Below are 26,470 nucleotides of genomic sequence, written 5' to 3'. Positions count from 1 at the left end.
AAAAGTTTTAAGTTAATTTTGACTGTGTATTTAAAGATACTGTGATATGTTTAGCAACAGGCAGAAGTGGTAATGACTCATTAATTCCACTCTTTATGAGATCTATGTCTATTAAACCCATTTGTTAATTCCATGTGCAGCTGCTGTATGGCCAGATAAGCTCTTGTGTTTAACATACTGTGTGCAAAGTTTTAAACAAAAAGTATAGCCCAGACCATCTGTGCAACTCACTCTGTCCATCTCTGCTAAAGGCCTCCTACTTAGCATTGACCTCATAAGCAAAATACAAACAAAATTAGCTGCATAGCAAGCCATCACCCCAGCAACCAAGAGCTACTGTCTCATAGAAATGTCTCACAGGGCCAGTACTGAGCTGGCAATGACCAGACTGAGAGGTTACAGTGGAATTAAGTCTATACTATGCAGATGACCTCCCAAATTAGTCTCTCATGGTAGGCATTTAACATAATGAAAATGCTGTTTCCTACTGGATGCAGAAACCTGCCAGGTGAGAGCCAACAAAGCTGCTCATCAGGAGAGGCAAGCAGGGTAAGTAGCAGCAGTGACAGGCCTGACCCAATGATGCAGTGTTACAGTTTCAGAGTAGGGGTCTTGGGTGCCACCACGGTGAGCGCTGAGCCAGTGCGTGTGGCTTGTTGTTGTCTATGCTTTCCCTTAAGACTGGGCTTTGGTCTGTGGCTGGTCATCCCTTCCCCTGACTAGGGAAACCAAGCTCTAGCAGTCTGGTGACTGGCAGGAGGCAGGACAGCTCCATGGCATGCCTGACTCCAGCCCCAGCAGTGAGGGAAAGACAAGTGTTTCCAAAAGTGTATGGGTTGGTTTTGGTTTTTTTTCCATATTCCATCCATTCTTAACTGCTGTGCATCTGCAGCCAGCCACATCCCTACTAAATGAGAAGAAAATAAAAAATAGACAGTTGTCTGTAAATGCCACATGTTTATTAGTCCATTCTAAAAAAGGATTACAGCATTTTTTATCTTGCTGTAGTACAGAATAAATAAAGCCATAAAAATAAAAACATGTGGTTAGATATTTTTGTACTGGTTCCACAAAGAGTTATATCTGCAAATAGAAAAATATAAGAACCCTTGTTTATTCATGGCTCAGTGGTTATCAGAGGGGATGAACCTGGAAAAAGACTGGGAGAACTTCTTGAGTTTGACTGCTTATCCGATGCTACTAACAACCCAGCAAACCAAGGCCAGACAGGGCCTCGTAAGGAGGAAAGATAAATGTAGAGCACCCAATAAATCCTCCTGTTTTGTTCTTCTCTCCTCTGAAGAACAGAGTTTGACATTCCCAGGGGATATAAGGAAAAACCTTTCCCCTATGAGGGCAGTCAAGCAGTGGGCCAGGCTGCCCAGAGGTGGTGCAGTCGCCACCATAGCCCTGGTGCCCAGGAACAGCCTCCACCTCCTGCCCTGCTGAGACAAGGCCCTCCAGAGGAGCCCATCAGGAGCTTCCCATCTGGGGAACCGTGCCTGGGGTAAGCAGGCAGCTGGCAGCACACACCCCTGGCAGCACACAGAAGACATGTGTGAGGCCATTGATGCTTCCTTTGCTAAACACGAGATTGTAAAAAGTAAAAAAAGAACCTGCTAGGTTGTTGGGAGGACAACAACTGTTGTGCCTTGGTAGACAGCTGACCTTCGTACCAAAGGTCTGAGGTTTAGATTGGTCTCTAGCTTATGTTTTGTTAAAAAAAAAAAATTAATTTCTGTCCTACTACTCCCAACTTCCCAGAGGGGTGTCCAGTCTGCTTTAAACTCCTCCTGCTGAGCCATACCATCCTGCGTCAGTTGGTCTGATCAGCAAAAAACTGACCCGAAGCATCAGCTGTGAAAACTGAATTCGCAGTTGTACTGCAGGGCACCTTTCATTTCTACATTTGGCCAAACAAAGGGAGAAAACATTTCTCATTAGATAGCAGACTGGCAGAAGTGTGCAACACATCTGTGCCAGAGGGAATTGAAAACAAGCAGTCGTAAGTAAGGTTCTTAATTACACACACACACACACAGAGGTGCATCACCTGAACCACACTGCCCTCCCTCCTGACCGCAGTGCTGCTCAGCTGAGAGTCATCTGCAGCAACAATATCTGACAAGTCCATCTGACAGAGAGAATCCTGGCTCCTGAAAAAGAGGTTCAAGCAAAGACATTTCCCATCTCTTTCCAAGTTCTGGTTTATGTGGACACAGTGGTGCAGAAAACAAAAGGTTCAGCTTTGGTCACTGATGGGAAGTCTGTTCTCGACAGTCACATTAGTTCAACAGCCTCGTGTTCCCCATTTTCTTGCTGTACCATACAGCCAACTTTATTGTTGAACAGACGAGACAGACTTCCCTTCTGAGAGCTCCTGCCCTGGGCAGATCTCTCCTTCTTCAAACGCCGCTTATTTCTCTTACATATTCCCCGGATGTCCCAAATCCTTAGTGTGCCGTCATGGGAAGCTGTGTAGAGCAACTCATTGTGGATCTGGAACAACAGCGTCACACTTAATACCAAACCATACAGCTTGGAATAGGCACAATCAAACCATCAAAAAAATCAGAGCAAATGCAGCTTGATTCTAACACTTAAGGCCTGATAACTCATTGCAAGAGCCAGTATAAATTATCACAAAAGCTGCTGAAGTGGGATGAGACATTACCAAGGCAGGACTCATTTCTCAGCCACTTCACAGAGCCATAAAATATAAACAGCAAGAGTTATTTATAACCTAAACCCACTAGAAAAGCAATGGGGAACTAAACTTAATGTCAGAGTAGGCTGTAGCTGGGAATTTCTGTGCTGGTTTCAGACTGCTGGTTTTGAAGATGAAGCTTAAGGAGACACCAAAATCAGCATCAGGGGGCAGGGGAGCGTTTCAGGAATGCTTTCCTTCTCACTTCCCGTCTTCCTTTGCAGTAAGTTATAGGTACAATTCCTCCTTCAAAATTTGTTTTCTTCCAAACCTGCAGTAATTTAACCTTGATTCCCCACTGTAATCTCATTTCCTTAATGAAACAATTGCTGCTGTTGGTAATGTTTCCAGTTGCCCTCACCCCGCCCTAGAAGCCAGCTGGCGGTCTTGGTCACCTTCCCCTCAATGTGTCAGTCTGTCCACCGTGGGCGCTCGCAGTCTCCAGAGGCAGGCTGGCTTACATCAGCATGAAGCACCACACAAGCACCGCACGACCACAGCCCCCTCATCCATCCCTCATTAATATACTTAAGATCCTATTAAGGTCACCACTTCTCAGTCCTCTCTCCTCCCAGGATTTTTTGCCCTGTACCCTTGGAAATGAAATTACAAAAAAAAAAAATACAAAGCCAAGCTTTGGTCTTGTTAGAAACTTCTTTTGCCCCCTACAGCATTGCAAACACATCACTGGTGTCTTGTAATGGAAGGGGTCTCACGAGGTCAGAGTCCATTCCCTGCCCCTACACAGGATCAGTTACATCCGTCTCATTGCTTATGGTTGCTTGTCTAACCTGACCTGAAAAACCTCCAATCACAGACATAGGACTGTCTCTGGGGACTCGTTCTGTGATTTCACTTATCCTTATTATTACCAAGTTTGTCTAAAATTACAAAAGGAATATTCAAGTCTGTTACTTTTCATCTTACCCTAGAACAACATCCAACCCAAGACACACAGAACAGCTAGCCACACCAATTCCCACAAAACAAATGAGGGAGCAATCAGAAGTGAGAAATCCCAGCAAAGAAACCCCTTCCTGACCTGGATGCAGTTGATGATGAACTTGTGTCCTCGGAAGATCTTCTGCAGGACACCACTCTTGGAATTGAAAGCTCTTGCACAGGCATCACCACTTCCTGTGAACACTGCAACACAACCACACAACATAGCACAGGGCCAGATGTAAGCAGCCATGTAAAGTCAGTTCATGTGAGTTCAAAATGTACCTAAAACTAGTTCACGAAGGAGCATGACATATCATTTTTAGGCTTGATTCTCTTCTCAGTTACAGCAAGTTCAGATCATTTTCATTTCGCTGACCCCAGCGTGCTTGTTTTCACTCATATTTTTCAAAACACTGAACTGCCTTAAGCCTGAAGTTCCTACATACATCAGCATTTCACTCCACACACACTTCAAATATCTGTTCCTGCTCTTCTCTTCCACATACATTCCCCTGCCTAAACATGCCTCAGTAATTCTAAACAGGCAATTTATCTCAAGTCTGGTTTTAAGGATTTCCACTAAGCCTTCCATTTGTTTTACCATAGTTATTTTCAGGTTTCCATTCAGTACTACAGTATCTTTATCACTCCTGCTGCTGCATCAAGCAGCAGAAGGATCTGTACAGCGGAGCTGCAAACCACAGTAACAGCATTACCACCTCTCATACTAATAATATGAATTTGGCATACCTTTTTTTATTTCCCCCATTTTCAACTATGAGTAGGTAGGGCCATCTCTGCTGAAATACCACAGTTAAATCTTCTGTCCTTAGAAGTGAGTGGCATGTGTAGGCAGCTTTACAAAGAAGCTTTATAAATTCTTTCAGTGTGGTAGATTTCTTCAGCTAAACCCTGTAGCTTAGGATCTTTGCAAGCAGTAGAGCCTTTAAGTGATTCAAGGCCCAGGTTATAATCTCTATTTCAGTATGGCACAGAATTATTTTAGGGTTTTGGCTATAACTCTTGTATTCTACGTGCTATAGTGTACATGTGCTACAAGGGGGCAGGAGGTGTTAAGTAAATAAAGCATGACCAGAGATTTTGGCTGTTCCATCAGGTTTCCTTAGGGTATCTTAACATGTTTGAAGAACAATTTTTCAACACGTCAGGATCTTCACATCAGATCCCCAGAATTACTGCATCCGGAAACTGTAAGGCAGTGTTTAATATTTAGATTTTATACTTTGCAATATGCCCCAAAAGGAGCCCATTTGTGTGTTTTAAGGGTTACAAACTGTCTTCATAAACACTCACTTGCCTTCACTTAACCCAAACTCCTCAAGTTTATCTAGAGATAAGTATTTCAGAACTGCAAAAAGCAATTTATTCACTGCTCCCTGCATTTCATGTCTTTGCAAAAGCCACTAGCACGGCAAGATTTTTACAAAACTGAAGTGCCTGAAGACAACAGATTCCTTATCTTTTGGGAAAAGTCAGGCACTGGATTCCTAAAGAGAGGTGAAGAAGTTATCAAGGCAGTAAAGTCAGGACTACAAGAGACGAGAGAACAGGCTACCTACGGCCATCAGCTTTCCAACTTCAAATTAAACAGCAGGAGGCTGGATACTTGCTAGGTGCACCTTCAAGAAACATCTGGATGTAGAAAATCAATGTCATTTTATATGGGCCACTATAAATTCAATTACCAATACTATCCTGAAAAAGCACTACATCCCATTCTGCAAACAAGTAACAATGACATAAAGCAGGGACCAAGGTACAGATTTTTTTCCAGTGAATGGAAATCACTTAATACTATTACACACATGCAGAGAGTAAGAACCAATTAAGAGCTGTTTTCACTATGCAGCTGTTAGTTTACTTTAGCTATCACTACCAGGATTTTGCTTTTGACAGACATCATTTATGTCTTTTGAACTGTCACTCTAGATTTAGGAAGTCTCTTTGCACCTCTGAATTTCAAAGGGGAGTTGTTGATCTAACCCAGATTTAGCATTTAAATATACACTTATATATACCACCTGCAAACCAACCAACCAACAACAACAACAAAATCAATAATTCATTTTTATTTTTTACTTAAATTTCATAGACTCTTGGGAGGGAGAACAGGTTTTAAATGTTCTCTTGGAGTTTCTACAACATGAAAAAATATAAACCGCATTAAATTTTAAATGACTGTGCACATACTGTAGGAGAGAAATAACCAACATAATATCATTAAGTAAATTAGATTGAGAACCAGCTTTAATATACCCCATGCTATTAATTATACAAGCAGACTGAGGAAAGCCACTAGAAACACATTCTGATGATTTAAAGCTTAGTTCTCAGATCTGTCTGGACTCCCTGTACACTATAAAGCCATTTTGGAAACACAAATATATTTTTCCTCTCATTCTTCTACCGTATTTTCTTATTTAGATGGTAAACTGGGGCAACGAGCCTTTGGGTACTGATCAGATAGCAAGCAACAGAATCAAGATCTTCTAACAGAAAGTTACCACTTCCCAGCTGAGATTCTTTCAACGTGCTTGCGCTGGTGCATATGTGACATAAACCCTAACAAACATCATTTATAGTGAAGTATTTTCTCCGCATGTTTGAAAGACAGAGAATGGACACACAGTGCTGATCTGTCCCAGGTGAACAGCTAGAATTTTAAGCTACACTAGCTCCAACATTTGGTATCCAGTGAAAATGTCTTTGTAATTCTAATTGAAACAAAACTATTAGATACTGTGTAAATAAGTGTGTTACTGTGTAAATAATGTATTGCAATAATGCAAGCAATCATAGTACATAAATTAACTTTTAAGGGGAAATTTCCTCTTTCAAGAATTAAAATGCATCTAAATTCTATTCAAACAAGTCCCTAATATTTTTCCATGACATTTTTTCTACCCTTCAAGTGGAACAATTCAATTCTCCCTGTTTGACACTTTTAGCATGTTTGCATTTGATTTAAAATGAGATCTTAAATAACTCTGTGAACACTTCTATCACACTATCAGGATGTTCTTCACAGGTCTGACTAAATGCAGCAATATTGCCTGCATTTCAAGAAAAAAAGTGTTATAGCAAAATAATGTATGTGTATGGCAGGGACAGGGTGGTAGGATGAGGGGGAAGACAGAGAAAGCTGCAGAGCTGATGGGGGTGGCATCAGATAATGAAACTTTTGTTTGAGCCTAAACTTTGTTTATGATGGTTTTAGAGAGTGTAGTTAAGTCTATACTGGTTGCATGAAAAGCAGGATCAATGCTGAAAAAAATGCAGCTCTGGAGGTCTCATTAATGAAGGAGACAGTCTCTCCATCTCCCACCCGGACATGAAGATTCCTCACTGGATCAGGCCAACATCAGCTTTGCACAGTTATCTTGCCTTTGGGTAGTCTTGATGAATTCAATGTTTTATTTTGTATCTTTGTAATTAAAAGGGGGAAAACACACACACACACACAAAAAAAAAAAGAAAATCAGTATTTTGTTTGCCAGTGTTCATCCTGGATTAAAATTTCTGGTTCATTTCCCCTGCCCTACCTGCCTGCACCTTCGAGCAATAATAACTTAAGGGTGCAGCGTAAGCTCAGACACTTTCCCCTTCCATTGCAGCCTTCTAGCCAACTGCAAAAGCTGAAATCGGCAGAAATTATAACCTGCAGGTAGGGGAGAATGGGGTAGTTCTGCAATATAGGTGAGGAGAGCTGAAATTATGATTAACTATTTTAATGGAGGAAAATAGTGCTGTGGGTCTAATGCTGAAAGGAAGACCAAAAAAAGGCTTCCTGATTAAAATCAAAATCTACCTATGGGCTTGGTTACATGTTAAGTTTCCAAACATAATTAAGAAATCAGTTCAGTTACTGGGTTATAAATGTGGTCAGTCAGCCATGTCAAGCATGGCGCTAGACAACTGCCATTAAACTGTAATCTGCCTGTGCAGATATGACTCTCTTTTAATGTGTACCATCTTGCATTTGTCAGCCATTTATCACTATCACAAATTTATCACACACACCTGCCAAAAGAGATATCAAGGCCCAAACAGCAACCATTCATTTGGTGGTGTATGTTCACTTCATAGCTGAAGTACAGAAATTGAAATCAGAAAAGTGTTGCAAATGTCTAGATTAGCTTAAGACAGGCATTGCCATCCTGGTTACCCTGAAGGAAAGATGTACTTATTTGGGAAGCAAATGAAGGCACATCAGGTCTAACATCAATGGCAGGATTAAGACTGGGATGACACATAGAGAGGTTCAGGCTGATAAAAACAGAGGTGCAGTCTTGCAACCCAAAACCAGAAATGGATAGATGACATGCAGAACGAAAGCCAGCCAAGAGAGGGATTTAAAGAGGGAGGTTTCATGGTCAGAATATACGGTTATGTCAACAATAGACATGTATAGATACCACTATTAACGGGAGTACTGACAGTAGGGGAACTGAGTCCTGAGCATTAGTAAGGCAAGCAATGCTTGGCTACTGCAGAAAGGTGGTTTGGGGAACAAGTACATGAAAGAAGACAGATAAAGGGAAAAGAACTTGTGGAAAACCAGTCTAGGAGGTGGTCAGTCTGAACAGGAAGCCTAACTGTTAGAAAGAAGCAGTGAGCATCTGAGATGTGATTCTGGTTTAGGACAGTCCATTACACAGTACCTACAAGGTAGCAGAGGCAGGCACAGGGCTGCACATCCAGCAGCAGCACTTACTGTCCCCGAGTATGCAACAGAAGCAGACTGACAGACATCAGACTAGCGAGGTTAAACCATGGCTATACAAACAACCCACAGACAGCTCAGGATTTAAGCCACTTCCCTTGGTAACAAAAACAATGCAACTGCCTCTTTATTTGCCAGAAGAGGGAGGTGGAAAATGGAAGGAAGGTCTAAGCTTCCTTCCTAAGCACATGGAGTAATGCAGCAAAGTTTGATACTGAACATAAACATGCTGGAGTTGAAAAAAGTGACAATTTTACAAGCCTTCAAAATTACAGTATTCTCTATTAACAATCTTTGATCAAAGACAAACATCGAAAAGGAGATGGGATTGCTGAACATAGGAAAGGCAACTTACAGATCCCAGCGTGGTATTTCAAAGTGCTAACGCTGTGTTTGTGAGCCTTGTACGTTTGGATTCGCTCCCCAGTGTCTACTAACCAGCACTTCACTGTCCTGTCCGCGCTTCCCGAATACAAGTGCCGATTCACTAGCTGAAGGGAAGAGAAAAAGACATCAGCAATAGTCTCTCAGGCACGTTCATGAGAGAACTGTACTGAAGTGACTCATCCAAAGTCATGGTTTCCAACTCAACAGCCTGTTACAAAGAGCAACAACTACGCCTTGAAACAGAGGGATGGTGAGCAAAACCAACCTTGCATTCTTCACGATCACATCTCCCATTGACTTCTGGGCCTTAAAAACAGCTCCCACATTTCAGAAGATAAAAAAACTTAACCCATCGGCTGGTGCAAGCAGGCAGGATTTCAGTGAGCTTAACAATGCTAACCCTACTTCCATAATTAATTACATTAATACAGCCTCAAAAAAAACCCTGCATTGTTGTTTCTACAAAGCATGTTTGACAAGAACTCTTATCAGATTGTAAGGTTTAATTACAACAAAAATTTCAGAATAATTTTGGGTAACAAAAACTAAAATAAAAATTAAAAAATAAAATTAAATTAAAAATAAAATCCTACACAACATAAACCAGGGTTTAACATGATTACTCTGCACAAGGTCAGTATTTGGAAACACTAACTCTTCCTTGAAACTGCTTTGTATCTGCATTTCCACAAGTCTTTTTAGACTGTGTTATCGAATGATTAAATAATTAACCATGCTTACACAGGTTTTTAAACATCTTCAATCAGACACTGTCTTCTGCTGTGTGTTTAGACCAACTCTGCCTATAAATCCCAAAGAAGAACAGTGCCTCATTACACTAGTCATCCTGCACATTGTGTGAACTCACTAGTGGTGGAGGTTGAGTTTTTATTCCACACAGATGTGACAGAGTATGACAAAAGGAAGGATTGCAGTTGGGAACCCAAAACAGAGAGAAAATAACTGACCCCCTGCAAGACTATATAACTAGCCACTACACAGTAAAAAACTATCCAAAGCCTGGCAACTCAGCAGGGAAACTCTCCACAGCGCAGAGAAAAATCTTGCATTCTATGTCCATCTAACGAAAACAAACTAAGGGTTTTAACAGCCATCGTTACCTACAACTCCGATTGCATACTCCTCCAAGCCGAGAGCTGGCCCAACACCTGCCATCTGAAAGCAACGTAATGAAGGCAGCCAGTCATCGCACACTCTCACAGCAATCCATGGGCTGTAGTTTGAGATATGTTTCATGGATTTGCAGCAGTCTCTGTATCAAAAGGATGGAGAGCCAGGAACGAGAACCTTGACCCGCCGCAAAGAAACAGAATTTGCATAAGGAGTAATGGCACCTTGTTTGCCCTCCAGACACACAGATCAGAAGGTTCAAATGACCAGCGCACTAACCCCTTATGCTTCTCAGGTATCTCCAGGAAACTAACTGTAGAACAAATGACAAATCAACTTGACATGGGCCTTGCTCTTAGGTCACTTTTAAGGGTCTGGTTCTTCCACCACCTTAGATTATTATAAACCTTCAGTCCCTGCTCTTTGCACTCTCTGTATCTGTAAGGTTGGAATGTTTTTCACACTCTCCAATCTCCACTCCCATTCCAAAAAGAAATCACCCTATTCCCAAAAGGCATCATAAGTGAGCTTTGTGCAAAAAAATATTTGCGCTGTGTTACAACAACATGAAACAAAAGGTATTTTAAGATACAAAGCGCTACAGTGCTGGGACTATGCTAACCCATGTAAGAAACGTATGCAGGCAGATCAAGATATCACTGGACGCATCTCCCACCAGCCCAGCTGGAGCAGTGCATGCCACACTCCCTACCAGCAGAACTTGGCCCATCGGAAAGTTTTCACAGCTAAATGTCAGGAGTTTGTAAAACATGTACCACTGTTAAAGCCAGCAGTACTCTGAAATGTCACATCCTATTACTTTTAAGCTGTTTTAACACTAGCATTAATGCTACATCTCAATGAGGAAAGAGAAGGAATGACCAGGAGCACTAACAAAAACTGCGAGCTATACAGTTAGCCTGAGGAAGGTACCCTGACTTTTAGTTTCCAGGCTCAACCTGAATGGGCATGAAGAACCTTGTCACTTTGCACCTGCTAAATGGAAGAGGATGCTCTGAGTTGAGATCCTGCTGCGTTGTTCTTGGACAATTCATTGCATTTCTCTTTCAGACATCTTGCTAGCAGCATCAACCCACCGACTGAACAAGGGAAAACACTAAGTTATAACCTCCTGCAGGTAAATGCCACTCCACATTAATGGTACATTAGGTTGTGCTCCTTCATATCTACACTTAAGTGGGTACATAAATGCTGAAGTGAAACAGAAAAGCTGCAACTATTCTAGATTTGCTAACTTGCTAGATATAAAAATGTGTTAAATGACATGGGCTTACTCAGGTAATTTATAGCACCAGGATTGTAAGAGCCATAAAAGCTTCCAATGCCCAGACATCTGGCAAGATGGCCAGCACACCAACAATCTTCATTAAATTCCAAGCCTCTGTGCTACCCAGGCTGCCCCATGATACACTTTTATGCACCTTCCTCCCCCTCACCAGTTTAAGCAGGTGAGCACAGTAGCAAAGGATTTTCAGCCTTGCACAGAAACACTAACAGGTTAAACAATCTACCGGATGCCACAGACGAAGCCTGCAGCACAGCCAACAGCAAAACCCAGTACAGGCTCTGACCATCACACAGCCTCTCATTTCCATGGTATTTTTAAAACACAGAGCACGAAACAGCTATTAGTGGAGAAAGTCATCAAGAGCTATCAGCTCAGGTTGAAGTTGCAAATCAGATCTGCCTTTAGTGATAAGGCACAGGCATCATCTCATCTAAATTGATGCAGTTATCTATAGCTAAGGTAGCCTTCTTATAGTCACTGCAGTCTAGGACACAATTCATCTCATCCTGAAGCAGATGTCTGAAACAGATCACACCTTAAAACTCGCTATTTCTCCTCCCTGACAAGGGCAACCTTCTCAGCTGTAGCCATCTATATCAATCTAGGCAAGAAGATGACTCCTTCACTTGACTAAAGATAGGTCTAGTTTACAACTCCAGCCTAAGCTACAACACTTCAGATATCTGTATTTAATCAAAATAATAATCATCATCACATAATGTTCCCCTAGCCAAAGCACCTTACAAGCAGGCCCCACACTCTGTGTAATATAAAATAAGTACCTTCCCTACTTTATAGATGGGGAATCATGATATAATGCAACTGAAGCCCATCCAAAAAGGACTTGAAATTCATAGCATCCTAACTTTTGACTGCCCAAATCCCAGAGTGCAGCCCTGATTTGCGACACTGATCCAGGCTGCAACTGTCCCTTTCTATGATGCACAGAAAGCATTACGCGCTTCAGGGCAGTTGTGACAAGCAACATTGCACAGTATCCCTGAAACTGGTCAAGAGAGTATATGAAAACCAGATGGGGTTCTGTCTGAGAAGAGCAAGAGAGGCAGGAATCCAATCTGACCCATATCAAATCAGTATTTTTACTCCAAAGCCTTCTTTCAGAGTTTGCATCCAAAGGGTGTGGCTATTGCCCCAACACCACAGATACGGCAGCCTTGGCTCTAGCTCACCAAGGTTGGTCACACTGTGCAAATGCCCTCGTGCTAGCTGGGCACAAGCCACCTTTGCTGTGGAAGCAGTGGAGGTCCTAGGGTCAGCCAGCAGCACAAGTCCTTGGCTCCTGTAATCACTTTTCTTAAGTCATAACTGTATTGAAAACTATCTAAAAAGCCCAAGAAAGAGGGACTGTAACATAGTTCCCCTGCCCACTTCCAGACAGGTCCCCAAAGCACTGATTTCTACTTAGGTCACCTTCTGCTGGCTCTCCCTCTAGGACTCTTGCTAACCTCCTTACACCAACTTGGCTTCTCCTATCCTGTGGTTATGGGACTCTCCAAGTGGGTTCAAATCTCCTCAGCCTGCAGAGACCATTTAATCCAGATCCACCAGTTCTGTTAGGCTACTGGGCAAAACAGTATGTTGCTGTTCCTTGGGTTAAACATCCCCACCGCCATCTCAGGCTCAGCCCATCTGTCCCCTCTCAGGAGCTGGATAAAGTATACTGACTTCTTCACCAAAATCCAAGATCATACTGCAGCTTCGGTGGGAATTAAGCCTCGCCACTGCCAGGACTGGCACCCATTTTTGTGTATGGGCATCCAGGCACAGTCATTTTCAGCAAATACTTGTGGGCTAGGTCCCCAGGTCCGTAACTACTGGGCTTTTCTAGCCCAAAGTCTCCAAATCTTTACCCAATTCCTTAGGTCCCAGTCCTATTCTTATTAAAGAATTTAATTTTCTTACGATTTAGAAGGAAAAATGTAAAATTTCACTCAATAGATTTTTCCAGATATACCCAAGCCTGTCAACTCTTGGTTTAAAAATGATCAGTAGAAACAGTTACATATTCTAATCTCCAACTGCCTGGAGAAGCAGTGATACTTTCAAAGCTGTGTTTTCCTTGGCTGGCTTCTGAGCACTTCATTCACTCTGACTAACTGCCCAACAAAGCTCCTGACAAGGAAAAGCATGGCAAGGTAAGGACACCTGTAGCAGAGCAGACAACATAGAACAGATTTGCAGCTCAGATACTAACAAGCCGAGTGGACATTTCAAACCCAAGTGGCTTCAAAAGAATTAAAAACCTGATGACAGTCAGATGCCCTATTCTAAAACCTCAGCCAGACAGCAAAAAATCAATGCCTTGGTATCTGTAATTCTGGACTGTTAATTTTTGTCATTACTCTGAGGGAATTTGCTTTGAACCAGATGAAACACTGAGACACACAAACAGACCAAATTTGTCTTAATCCTCAGGCCAAAGTACTGGAGATGTACTATTCCATGGAAAATTTCAGTCAGACATGCTTGTGAGTAGCAAAGTAACAGCAGTAGCAAAATACAGGTTGTAAATGCCGAAGTAGTTAAAGGTTTCACTTAAAAAATGCCAGGTTTATGCAACCCTAACCTTGGTTGTAGCCTTCAGACACACCACAGTTTGAATAAAAAAAAAAAAAAAAAAGAGATCACATCTAGGGTTGGTCTCTCAAGACAATCACAACCCTATTGCTCCACAACCTTGGCTGACCTGAATGTATGCAGCAGCTTAAGACAATTTCTATCTGTATGAATGGCAAAAATGTCTTCAAAAGAGCTGTTTAGCAGGTGTTTCAGCCTTATAGGAGTGGACTTTGCTCTCCCCATTAACCTCTGCTATAAGAAACAATTTAACCGTCATCCAAGGAGAGCGAATCAGCTCTCCAAACAGACTGGGACACATCCTCTTTCTGAAGGTCACTGTGCTCAGACTGGCTCCCAGGAACTTCACGATGAGTTCACATCAGCAACCACATGGCCCATTACCAGCTTATTTCACATGGGGGTCAGTGTTCCTACAATCTGCCAGCTGGGTCTTCTGTTCACAGCCACTTCCAAGTTAAAAATCGCCAACTTGGACGAATCTCAAGTTACAACTATGTAAGCCTTCGGCCGAGTTAGACTTTCAGGATCCCATTCAAACCACATTCATTTTAACGAGCTAACGAACTCCCTGTGGGCAAGAAATTGTTTTTTTTTCCTGAGAATCCATCTAGAATAAGCTCTCTGGTCTGGCTGTTAGAGAACGTTTTTCAATTTTTTTACTGCAGTGCAAAGTAATGGTCCTAGAAACATGTTTCTTTTCTACAGGTGTTGTACACATTCATATTCCTCTAATTCACATCTTCGCCCTCTGATGAATTATGCAACAAATACAAACACAAATTACAAAAAATATGTGCACTTAATTTAACTGGTGTGACAAGGAAAAAAATTCTGTCCCCCTGATCACAACAGTTAGGCGTATAAATGGAGTTCAGACAACGGCTTTGTTCAAAGCATTCTTTTCTTCTAGTCAGCTTTAAAAGGCAACTAAAGGGAATGGTCCAAACAAAGGATCTTTTGCAGGAAAACCAGAAGCAAATCCTTGCCCACTCATGTTCATTTAAAACTCCTTTTGCAAGAAAGGAGTTTCCTTGCAAGAATGTTTGCTATAGGATCCAAGCTAAATTCCAAGCTGGATCATTTCTCTCTGCCAGCTTTTGGCAGCACAGTTTTGATAAATACTCAGAGACAGAACAATCAGCAAAGGACAAAGCAATCCTTGTGAACAGTTTGCAAAGCTACTTTGGAGATATTTAGAAAAACATACACAAGTAAATATTTAAGTCGGGGTTATTCATCCTATTGCAGGCAGTCACATTAATGAAAATGCATGTTTGGTTATTAATTGCAAATACTGGTCTTTAGCCAGGCCTGAAATTTTTCAGTGGAAGAACTAGCATGAGCTGTGTGATTACACTCAGCCCACCCTTGCTTTTTCCCATCGCTTCCTATAAAATCTCATCATTGGCTCTTATATGAAGAGGGAGCACTCAAAACAGCTGCTGTCTCTTGCCTGCCAAGCTATCAATGCACTGCGGGAGACGGAGTGAAGAGTTCTGACTGCTCTACTGCTAGTTACCTTGCCTGACTATGAGAGTGAAGTAGTCAAGGCCGCCAAAGCACCTAGCATGCACACGATTCCCACTGCAGACAGAAAGTCTCCTGGCACAACCTTTGTCAGTCTAATTTAGATAGCGGAAGGAAGGTAAGAGTGGCATTAGAATAAGCTGGTACCTGCAGCAGAACCACTTTGACAATTGACCACATGCAGTCAGTTCAGCTGGTAAATCACCTTCAACAGACTGACCCCAGGACAGCAGGACAAGCCCTGGGGAATATCTGAACACCTCACCCTCTTCACTCCACTGTGCAGGACCACCAAGGACAGGGAAAAAGGGAAAGCTAAAAGCTCACCAATGCTTCCCATTCTGCCATGCTAGATTAAAGTTGCTTTCAGGCTCCTCTAACCTATGCTAGCTGGCAACACCACCTAAAGGATCTTAGAGCAGCAACTGAGGTACATTCAAAATCCAAACACGCCTGCAGCATCGCCCCTCTGCTCTTCATGTGCCAGCACTGCAGGAAGCAACGTGGAAAACATGGGTGTGCTTTATGGATAACTACCCAGAAATGCTCCTTCAAGAAGCTCCATGAATTTCCATTCACTGCTACAGCAACACTATTGGTATTTACTGAAAAGTAATGGGAGATGACTGCAAGAGTCCAGACCTAATGTGTAGCAGTTTAGAACATCCTGCGGCATTCTTCTTAATAACAGTTACTTTTTAAAGTTGGGGAAAATATGTACTCAATATCCAGATTTTTCCTGATCTGTGTCCAGGATGAGAGATCACACTGAGCATTTCTCAAACTTTTTGAAGGGTCACCCTCCCTTAGGGATCTTTATTTGAATAAATGACATTAAAATAAGTCTGTATTTTTTTCCCTTTATTCTCTCCACAAAAGCATTATACCACCCAGAGAACAGGTTATTAATTATACACCCTTTAATTGCTGGTACCAACTCAACTCCTCCAGGACAGGGGAGTGAAAATCTGGTGTAATTAGCAGCTCACTACTGCCCTGAAGAAAATGAACTTTCATCAACGATTAAAACCATCTGCTGGCTACTGTGAGCAACTCACAACTACCTCCAAGTCCTTCCTGACCCACGGTTTGAAAAATACTATCCCAACTCACTGCCACAGATTGCAACACTGTCCCTAAGAAGCCCTAGGCAAAAAAGGCTCCAAGAACTTTATGAGAAGAAAACAAAAATTAAAAAAAATAAACACCTCTATTCAGGAAGTTTCCCTTCTGTTGTAACATCTTTGTATGGATCCTGGTGATTGACCCCTTTCTAAAAGAATGAAAATACCATGTGGGCTGTGCTGAGAGGCAGCCAAGTGGAACAGAAGGGCTAGTGTTGAACCCAGTAAGGAAGAGGGAGGAATTTAGAAAGATCGACAGCCTAAAGCTATTCAACAGCAGTACAGTGACTGCTTAAGCTGGGATAAGTTTTAGAGGCCTAGAAACTAAATGCTCTCTGTGGGGGCAGTATGTACCTCAGCTGGACTCTTCTAGCCTCAAACATCAGCTGGTGATGAGAGAAGTGAGGGGCTACCAGTTACTCACAGCTAGAAGAGGATTTCGCCAGGACTGTTGCCAACAGTCTTGGCAGCAGTAGTCTTGTGTACTTTGAATTGTTCAGGTTTTCCAAATAGATGTATTGCTTTTGCTTTTCTCCCCTGCAAGAAGTTCTGTTTGTTTAAAACCATTGTTTAACTCTGCTCACAAGCGGAGAAGCATTGCTCATTCTTGAGCATTCGAAGAGTGTAATTGAATTTCCCAGGCTTCTGGGAGAGGGTCAAGCCAGTTTTGTGTGACAATTTTAGCAAGAACCCAATTAAATTAAAGCAAGCTCTGTTGTTGCCAATCTGTGCCTTGGAGAAGGGTTACAATTAAACAGCAAAACATAGCGTGACACTAAGAACAGCAACAGATTTACTTGAGCATCCTCAAAATACATTACCACAATATCATAAAAATGAGCTTTAACACTGAGAATTTACCCAAGCAAGACAAACATTACTCTAGGGCAACAAGATTTTGTGTGCGTTTTCTTCCTTTCTAAAACTGAAGGAAAACAGAATTCCTTCAATACTATCAGGTTTTTAGTCTGCTTGTGTCAGCTGTGACTACCACCTTTAAAAACAAAGGCAATATTTATTAAACAGCTCTTAAAAATACATACTGTAGCCTCTGTAAAGGAAAAGCACTTATGGACGACAAACACAAACAAGGCGAGTACTGAGAAAAACTATTGTCATTAAGTTCAGTCAGACACATACATTTATACAAGGTTTGCTGACCTGAAACTAAGTTACAGACCATCATATACCTTCTTTAAATATACCATTAGCATTTTCTGGTGGATAATGGAGCATACAGGACAAGTGTTTGTGCGATAGTTCCCCTTTTCCTTTACCTGCCTAACCTCCTTCTCTCCTCTGCAACATTTAACAGCCTGGCACCATTCACCAGAAAAATACAGCAAACAGAAAAACAGGGTACAGTTTTTCAGGTCCCACCAAATTTTTTCCCTTCTCTCCTTCATAATTTCCTGATTTCTCTCCCCCATGCCCTACTTCTTTCTTCCACTTTCCTTGCCCGTTTTCTTGTCTTGGTCATCTCTTTCTCCCTTTCTTTTCTCAAATTATGTCTGTGTGGTTTTTAAAGCAGGATTTCTTTCAGCTTTATGCTTTCCTAGTATCTTTTGCCCCCAGTTTTGGGTTGGGTTTTGGATCTGGTTCACTCTGAATTTTTTTTTCCCCTCCCCTTTTCAAGCTACCTGACCCTGTGTCTGTTTACTTGCTCAGGTTATTTTTCTTCAAAAGTCTGGTGATCCTGTGTACACAATCCCACTCAGATGAACAGTCCTCCCAGCAAACCTACTCATGATTTTCAAGACCTAGGAGGATTTAAATAGATACTGAGCTAGAAGTTAGACCAGGATAGCCACTAGAAGCCAAGAGGATATCAGAAAGTGTTTTAGAGAAAGAGGATTTGTCTCAAGACCACAGAGCACTACTATTTTGTTATTACATGAATGTTTAAGCTTACCATTTATAACCTGTCTTGGAAGAGTTTCTTTATGAATGAAAAGACAACTGAGACCCATAGGAGTTAGGATGTAGATATCCCCTTCAAACAGCTCTTGAAGAAGCCTCTGTTCTTACCTCTAGGCAAATTACTGATCCTTGATGCTCTTTGAACACTTTCAACTGCTCACCAGTGACAATATTCCACGTTCGAATGGTATAATCCGTGCTGCCAGAAAACAGCTCCCTGTTTGGTGCGTCAAGTATAAGGCATAAGACAGCCCCAGTGTGTCCCAGCAGAGTCTGGTAACAGCGCCCACTGGACACCCACCAGACTTTAACAGTGCAGTCTGTGCTACCTGTCACCAGGAGGTCTCTGCTCACTCTTTCCTCCTCCTCCTCTTCCTCCTCCTCTTCTTCAAGAACATCCCTGGAGGAATAGTGAGCTAGAGTCAGGACACAGTTCCGATGGCCCCGGAATTCCTGGATTTGTTTCTCCTTGTCCACGCTCCAACAGCGGGCCGTCCTATCATAGGAGCCACTGAAGAGATAGTCTTTGGCAACCAGGATCCTGCAAAAAATAAAGTGTGCATGTATGAACAGTATCATTCTTTTTACACAACCATTTTTTGTCACAATTTCAATGACAAACGCCCTGAAGTTAGAAATGCTAACGTGAACACAACATATATAACCCCAATTCAGCGTCACTGTTAATACACATCATTTATGAACTTTTTTGGTGTTTGGTTTTTTTGTTTGTTTGTTTTTTTTTTTAAACCAAACACCTCCCTGTTTCTACTTTTAAAATTGAAACCCCTTATTCAGGTACATTGATATAGACATTTTATAGCATTGTAACTTTGGGCATTTGTGTTTTCCTAAAATCTTTTCCAGCAGCACTATTACGTACTTTTCATAAGTTACATATACTAGCTAAGAGGTTTTTGTGTGTGTTTAAAAAAAAAAAACAAAAAACAAAAAACAAACAAGTCATTCTTGATAATTATTTATTAGTACTTGTTTACAAATAATTATTTATAAACTGATCTATGAAAATAGCTTGGAATTAAAATAACAAAAGTCTCCCAACATTCCAGGAACCTGAACTATAACTGACAGTGTGCAAAGATAATCATCTTTCCATCATCAAATAGAGAGAATGCAGGAAAAATCACTTAGCCCAGGATCTCAAAAAAGGTAGAACAAGAGCACCCCACTTATTACGTAACTGAAGAGCAAATCAGAGATTACGGCTCAAGAATTCAACTTACTGGGCCTCCAAAATAATGAGTTGTAGCTGCCCAAACATAACAACAGAAAAATCTCTACAGTTCATATTTCCAAACCAGAGATAGGGAACATCATAACCTGTCTTCTTTGTCAGCTGAGTTTGGTCTTCTGGAACTTTTCAAACTGGCAACAAAGTCATATGAATAGGGAACACATTTCCCATTTGCTGATTCAAGCAAAAATCAGGCCAGTGCCAAAATACAGACAGAGCCAGTCTTCCTAACTATTTACAGAATCTAGCTACACATCGTATGTGGTTTGAGTTTAGTAAGGAACAAAAAAAGCCACCCACCCACCAAAAAAGAAATGCAAAAAAAACCCAAACCCCAATCTTTGACTGCTCTATTTGTCATTAATTAAATCCAGTCCAACTATTAAGAAGCACTTTAAATTGACAGGCCAATCAGTCACGCACAATCAGTTTAATATTAAACTTCATTTACACAAACAGGAATAGTAATTCCAGAAAAAAAACTGACTTTATCTCTCTTACTGACACAAAGGCTTGACGTGATGTTTTTAAATCTATTTATCAGAAGCATCTGTTATCAATTGAATAATTTCTTCTGGAATTTCATTCCTAGCCCTGGATTCAATTCCCCTGCTGTGTGCCTTTCATTTCTCTCCTATCTGCTGTCTACAGATGTGTCAGCACTGTTGCTAGGAAAACTAATCATTACAGCACAGAACACGTGTAGCATGAACTCAAAGGTTTACACAACCCATTTTATTAGTGTAGTAATGGAGAACTGCAGTAAAATGACAATATAAGCAATAATAGATTACAGGAACACAAGGGAAGAACTCCACAGAACCAACCTGTTAACAATTGATGTGTGTCCTCGGTAAATGGCCAGGCACTGACCTGTCATCACATCCCACTTTCGAATGGTATGATCTGCACTACATGTGAAGGCAGCCTCATTTTCTAAGTGGCAAAAGGTGATGTAACTTTCATGTCCTAGGAATAACAAAGGAAATAAATTCAATCACTGTGCATGCAAGCAGGACAGACTAGTCTAGCTCTTCACCTTAACTAAAAGAAAAATAAAACAAACAATCAGACTGAAACTCTAGTTTTAAATCCACCACCATGTTCTTCACATTTAAGGATTTGTATAAAACACAACATTTTTAATTAACAGCAGAAAACTCTGCTTCATTGATACAAGGATTAAGTGAAAGAGTAAAACAGTAGAGTTCCACCAATCAGGTAGATTGAAAAGTATTATAAAAACATAATGAGCTAAATTAATATTGGTAAAATAAAACTCAGACTATTGAAGTTTAAAGCCAGTAAAAAATTGGCTTAGCTTTTTAATAAAGAAATGCTTTTGCTTCCTTCTTCTGAAGTCAGGAAAAAAAGGCTGCATTTCGACCAAGCCCATTGATTGTCAGGACACAAACAGCCTTAAATTAAAGCATGAAACCATGAAAAGAGGAAGCGACATGAGACGTACCAGCAAGTTTAGTTTCATTGTCCAAGCAGAATGAAACACAAACAAAAAACATATCGGGTAAAAAGTCAGCCAATACTTTCCCCATTATGACTAATAACATGAATAAAACCCACAATTTACAAAATATCAGTATACCTTTAAGGAAATGACACAGAAAGAAAGAATAAGAGCACAGTTATTTATACAGTATTCAGAGTATGTTGGGATTCTACAGTTACAATAAAAATAGACACAACTGCTACTCTAAAAATCTTGTGCTGAAAAACAGGGTAATGCTAGCAAAGAAGAATCAATATTACAACCTTAAGCTTTTGTTGTTGCTTAGCAAGATGTGTCATTTTTCTATTGGATCATTAAATGCACTGCATTTAAAAATCACCCTAGGATTCAAGTCCCAGCTTTGTCCAAGATATCTTGTGTGAAATTCTTGTCACCTATCTAATCGTTGGGATAGTATTATCTTGCACTCTTCTGTTTTAATTATTTAGACTGTAAGCTTTCAAGATCAGAGCTGTTTCCTCTTAAGTAACTAGCACAAGAGAGCCCCAGACTTTGGTTGAAGCTGGTGGGCCCTACTGTGATTTAAATACCTCTATTCTTTGAGGAGAAAAGAAAAAATATAAGGACAAATGTGACTGAAGAGAGACAGATGGACAAAGATACTAGAAAAACAGAATCACGTTGTAGAATAAAGAGATGGTAAAAAAACACAAGGGAAAGCAGACTGCCCAGTAAAACACTTTGTTTCACTGACTGCAAAAACAGATTTTTCTACAACTCCTGTAGTTCAAAAGCCTTGCTGTTGTTCAAAAGCGAACCAGAATCCATGTTACAAACACAAGTCTTGTTTTCTCTTAAGTGAATTCACCAGATGCCAAAAGTTAAACAGATCACCAGGGCTGTAAGCAAAACTATAGCCATCCTCACATTTCTGTGAAAGCTTTTTGCAAAGCAGTTTAAATGGGACAGGTTTCAACCACTGGGATTTTTCTCACAGCATCATGTAATCCTGCTCTGAGAAGATCAAAAAGCATCTTGGTTACTGCACCAAAGTCTGTCAGTCAGATTTTAAGCATCAATAATACTTGATAACACTTGATAACACAAAGCATGCCAGAACCCCCTGTGGCAGACAAGGTCTGGTGCTGCTCTGGTCAAAAGCAGCCACCACAGAAGTCTGTTGGTTGTGCTGTGGTGGAAGCCTGAAACAGTGTTATAGATACAGGTTTATCAGTAATTACAGCTCGTACAATACAAATTTACACAACAACTGTGTGCGTGCATAAATATAAAATACATACAATTATCTGATTCAACTGACAGTTCACAAACCATCTAGTCAACCTTCTTTAGAGTTTACCCCAAACACTAGCAGTACATAGGCCAGATTCTGAATATTATCCAATACATTTCTCTTTCTAGTTAGAAGTTAGTTAGTAGTTTAAAGGGATTTCTAAGCCTAAAGCAAATGCAGTGAGTTTTCCAGGAGCTAGAACCATGGCAGGATGTGGGGAAAAAAGACAATACTCAATAGTTAAAAACAAGCAAGCAAACAAACAACAACAAAAAAAGTCACAGCAATGTGATTTCTTCTTTGGAAAAAAAAAAGGATTAGAAATCCAAATTTAAGAGCTCTTTTTTTCTGTATTAAGAGAAAAGAACATGAGTGAGTGAGAATACAAACATCTTTAGTCCACATCTGACTCCTGCATGACTGTACTTTCTACAGAGTTTTTTTTTAATTATTGAGATGCTAGTCCAAGGATAATAAATTTTGTTTAAAATGCAAAATCAATTTAAAATTAAAAAGCCCAGCCATTAACATTTCTGTGTGCCAAATATGGGGAAAAAAACAGCCCATTTAGTAAGGTTTCTTTCCAGACTTCTGGGTCAAGAGGTTCTAAATACAGAGTGTCTGGAAAATGAGATGATTAAAAGGACAAAAAAAAAAAAAAGAAAAAAAGAAAAAGAAAAGAGAGAGAGACAATAACAAAAAGTCAGTATTTCATCAGGGTGTAAAACAGAGAGCTTCCAGAAACAGACAAGTTAAACGACTGCTATGTTCCACACCCTGAGATAAAAGGATCCATGCATTCAGTAGCGCTGGTAACCTGTCTGGGGTTGAAATAGCTTCTGCTAAATGTTACTGTAACAAATACTCAAAAAAACACAAAACAAAACAGGCGTGATTTTGGCTGCCCAGCAAGCTGCATGGACTGAAAGAAACCAGAACGTGCTGTGTGGCCTGGACTCAAAAACTAGACAAAAAGAAGCTATTGTACCTTGGAAGTGGCCATGGCACTGGCTGTCGGCAGTGCTCCAGAGCCGCGCAGTGCCATCCTCACTACCGGTGAGCAAGCGCTGCCCGTCCGGGCTCAGGCTCAGCCAGTTGATGCCTCCTTGGTGATCTGTGCAGACCTTCACGGCTGAGCCACTGTTGCCCATCCTGGTGGTCCCAGCAAAGGCAGAGGCTGCGGGTCAGATCATAGACGCTGCGCAACCCTCAGACCATGCTCTGGGCCTCCAGCCATCTCCCACCGACCAACTTCAGCCATTACCTCAACTCCGAAAAATCAGCAGGGTAGTCCAGACTCCTGCACAGGGAGGCAAAGGAGGAAGAGGAGGGCACGTTAAATTATTTCATCTCCCTTCCCCCGTGGATACATCACTTAGGGTGCGCTGAAGCCATCGAGCGCCTCTTTTTCCGCAGGAACCGAAGCCCTACCGTGGAAGATGGCCCTTCAACCACAGGCTCACCGGTGCACCTTCTCCGTGGGCACAGAGGTACGTCCAGCCCCTCGGAGAGGACCCAGCCTGGACGGCGGCGGTACCGCTACCTGGAGCCCGGCTCTGAGCCTGCCGGCACGCTGCGGCTTCTTAAGCAATTTCAAGGCTAACTTGGGGCACGCTGAAGAGGCGACGCCTCCGAGAGAGGGAAGCTCAGCCTCAGGCGGCCCCCAACGCCCCAAGGGGCCGCGGGCCCCCCTCCCCCGGCCGCCCTGGGATCACCTCAGCGGCGCCCAGCCCTCCCCGTCCCGGGCTGCCGCCATCCCTCCCACACGGCCCCCCGGCATCTCCGCCCTCGGCACTTACTCACCGCCCCGGACACGGCCGCGGGTGGAGGCGCGGGGCTCGTCTCCGGCGGAACGATCCCGCACTCACCCTCTGGGGAGGGGGAACCTCCTCCCGCCGGGGGTGCGGGGAGGCGGGAGGGCGGCCGGAGCCAGCGCCGGGCCGAGCGCGGGATCCCCCCGCCGCCGCCGCCCTGCGGGGAGGCGGGAAGGGCTCCCCTCCGCCCCCGCCGCCGGGCCGAGGCGGGCGCCCCGCCGCCGCCGCCGCCGCCGTGCCCCCCTCAGGCCACCTCGGGGCGGTTCCCCAGCGCCGGCCCTCCCTCCATTACCTCCCCCTCCATGTTAGAGCCGCTTCCAACCACGGCAGCCCCCCTCGCCGGGGCGGGTAAGCCGCGGCCTCCCCCCGCCCGCCGCGCTGCTTCCTCGGTGCTACCGCTCCCCGCCTTCGTCCTCCCGGGGGGTGCCCGCCAGCTCTGCCCCTGCGGGACGGCCTCCCCCCGCAGAAACCCCCCCTTTTCGGGGGAAAGAGGCATCCTCCACCCCTGCCCGCCGCTCGCCTCCCCAGGGCTGAAGCCGCCCTTACCTCATTTCAGTCACCCGGCGGCGAGGCGGGGGAAAAGAGTTGAGGGGCGGGAGGGTCTTTCCCGGCCGGGGACCCTTTAATAACCGCACTGTAACCAAAACAACCCGGCAACGCTCCCGCACCCCCAGCGGAGTGCCCAGGCTTGTTCCCGGGGGGAGGCAGCGCTTCCTGCGGCACGTTTCGCCCCCTCAGGCTGCCTGCCGGCCCCGCTGCCTCAGGGCACCCCCCGGGGGCACCGGCCCCGCGGAGGGCTCCCCGGCGGGCAGCCGCACTTCCTCCGCGGCTTCTCGGGCCGGTGCCTCCCGGGGGGGACGCAGAGGCTTGTGCTGCCGAGCTGGGGGCTGGCTTTGAGGGAAGCCATCGCCTTTTGTTCCGCCTCTCACCCCCCTCCCTGGGCAAGCTCCCGCCAAACTTCTCCTCAGGAGCCTCCCCCCCCACGGGAGCCCCAAACCCCCTCTCTCGCCCTGCACCTCCCCGAAGCTTTTGGGGCTGTTTCTTGCTAATGCGGCCCCTCGCTCCATCCACCCCCGGTACCCCATGGGCTGGTGGCGGGGCCCCCGGCTTTGTGCTGCCCAAAGCGCCTGGCCAAGGGCTCCGACATGGCAAGGTGGAGCTGCTCCAAAGCGGGGCTCCGCCGCCTCGGGAGCTGTGTGAAACACGGGCCGAAAGGGTCCTGTCCCACCGTGGCGTAATTAAACCTACAAAGGATAAATCCACCGGGCAGAAAAAAAGTGACATGGGGAGGCCGAGTGCCCCCAGCAAGGTAGAAGCAGGGTCCGACGCAGATCCCCCCCGTAAGAAATGGGGAGCTGTGGCTAATTTGCTGCTAAAAACATGCTGGCAGTGGTAGGATAAATCACAAAACCCACTTCTCCCAGCTCCTGCCCCATTTGATCAGAAAAGCACCTTTTTGTGTCAAATCACCAGCCTCAGAACGAGCCCAACGGCTCCATTTCACACCATGGTGTTAAGTATAGGGGTTCACCGGGCGCTTGCAGACATCTAGCAAGGCATCAGCCCCGCTCCGGCATGATGTATTTCAGTGCATGGGTTGTACAGAAATGCATGTGTTAACTGGATACTTCACAGGATACGTTATTTTGCACAGAGCATTCTGGCAGAGGCAAAACAGGCCTAATATGTCACACCCAATGCAAACACAAGGTGATCCCAATTCCGGTGCTGGTTGTAGCCATGCAACCATGGAGAAGATTGCAAGACGGAGCTGTCGGGCTGCAAATTTGGGTTTTGCGAGGGTCAGGTCGTGCCCCGTGGCATATCGTCACCAGCCAGCTCTTTTCTGAAGAGAAGCATTTCCGCACAACCCCTGCGCGTTCAAGAAATGACCAAGAAGTTTTGGTGTGAGACATGAGCACTGGATTTCTTCCCTCTGAAAATCACATTATCTGTGGAAAGATATTTTTTTGGACATGGAGGCCTGGGAATCGGCTGCTCTTAGGGAGTGTCCCTCACCATCTGCTCGTACATCTGTCAAATCCACTCACAAACCCCTGCCCAGAGTCCTTGTTCGGGAAACTGTAGGATAGATTAGCACTCCTTTTTATTTTCCTATGCTGCTATGATGTGAACGTAAGGGAAAACTCAGACGGAAGGGGTATTTCGTTAGTTTTGAGGCAGGTATGCACATTTGAAACACACACAGTTTAAATCTCCAGGGGAGGCTGAGCTAGAGGGAAA

At 43.4% G+C, this 26,470-nt stretch overlaps 1 protein-coding gene across 3 annotated transcripts; it reads right to left on the bottom strand.

The window, feature by feature from the left end:
- Nucleotides 1–1,541: 1,541 nt before the first annotated feature.
- On the bottom strand, nucleotides 1,542–24,616 carry WDR86 (WD repeat domain 86). Of its 3 annotated transcripts, none has more exons than XM_052807284.1 (7): nucleotides 24,519–24,616; nucleotides 23,401–23,712; nucleotides 20,478–20,619; nucleotides 18,504–18,936; nucleotides 8,752–8,887; nucleotides 3,750–3,853; nucleotides 1,542–2,499 (listed from the first exon to the last, which is right to left on the bottom strand). In XM_052807284.1, the coding sequence occupies exons 2-7, from the start codon at nucleotides 23,561–23,563 to the stop codon at nucleotides 2,281–2,283; spliced, it is 1,197 nt and encodes a 398-aa protein (XP_052663244.1). In that variant the 5' UTR covers nucleotides 23,564–23,712; nucleotides 24,519–24,616; the 3' UTR covers nucleotides 1,542–2,280. The 3 variants fall into 3 exon arrangements, with proteins under 3 accessions (XP_052663244.1, XP_052663234.1, XP_052663224.1); XM_052807274.1 differs by lacking the exon at nucleotides 24,519–24,616 and adding an exon at nucleotides 24,216–24,427; XM_052807264.1 differs by lacking the exon at nucleotides 24,519–24,616 and adding an exon at nucleotides 23,844–24,078.
- Between the last annotated feature and the right edge of the window lie 1,854 nt (nucleotides 24,617–26,470).

The sequence above is a fragment of the Harpia harpyja genome, chromosome 1 (genome assembly GCF_026419915.1).
Source record: "Harpia harpyja isolate bHarHar1 chromosome 1, bHarHar1 primary haplotype, whole genome shotgun sequence".
Taxonomy (NCBI): Eukaryota; Metazoa; Chordata; class Aves; order Accipitriformes; family Accipitridae; genus Harpia; species Harpia harpyja.
Note: the sequence above shows the minus strand (reverse complement) of the source record. Positions and strands in the feature narration are given on the sequence as shown.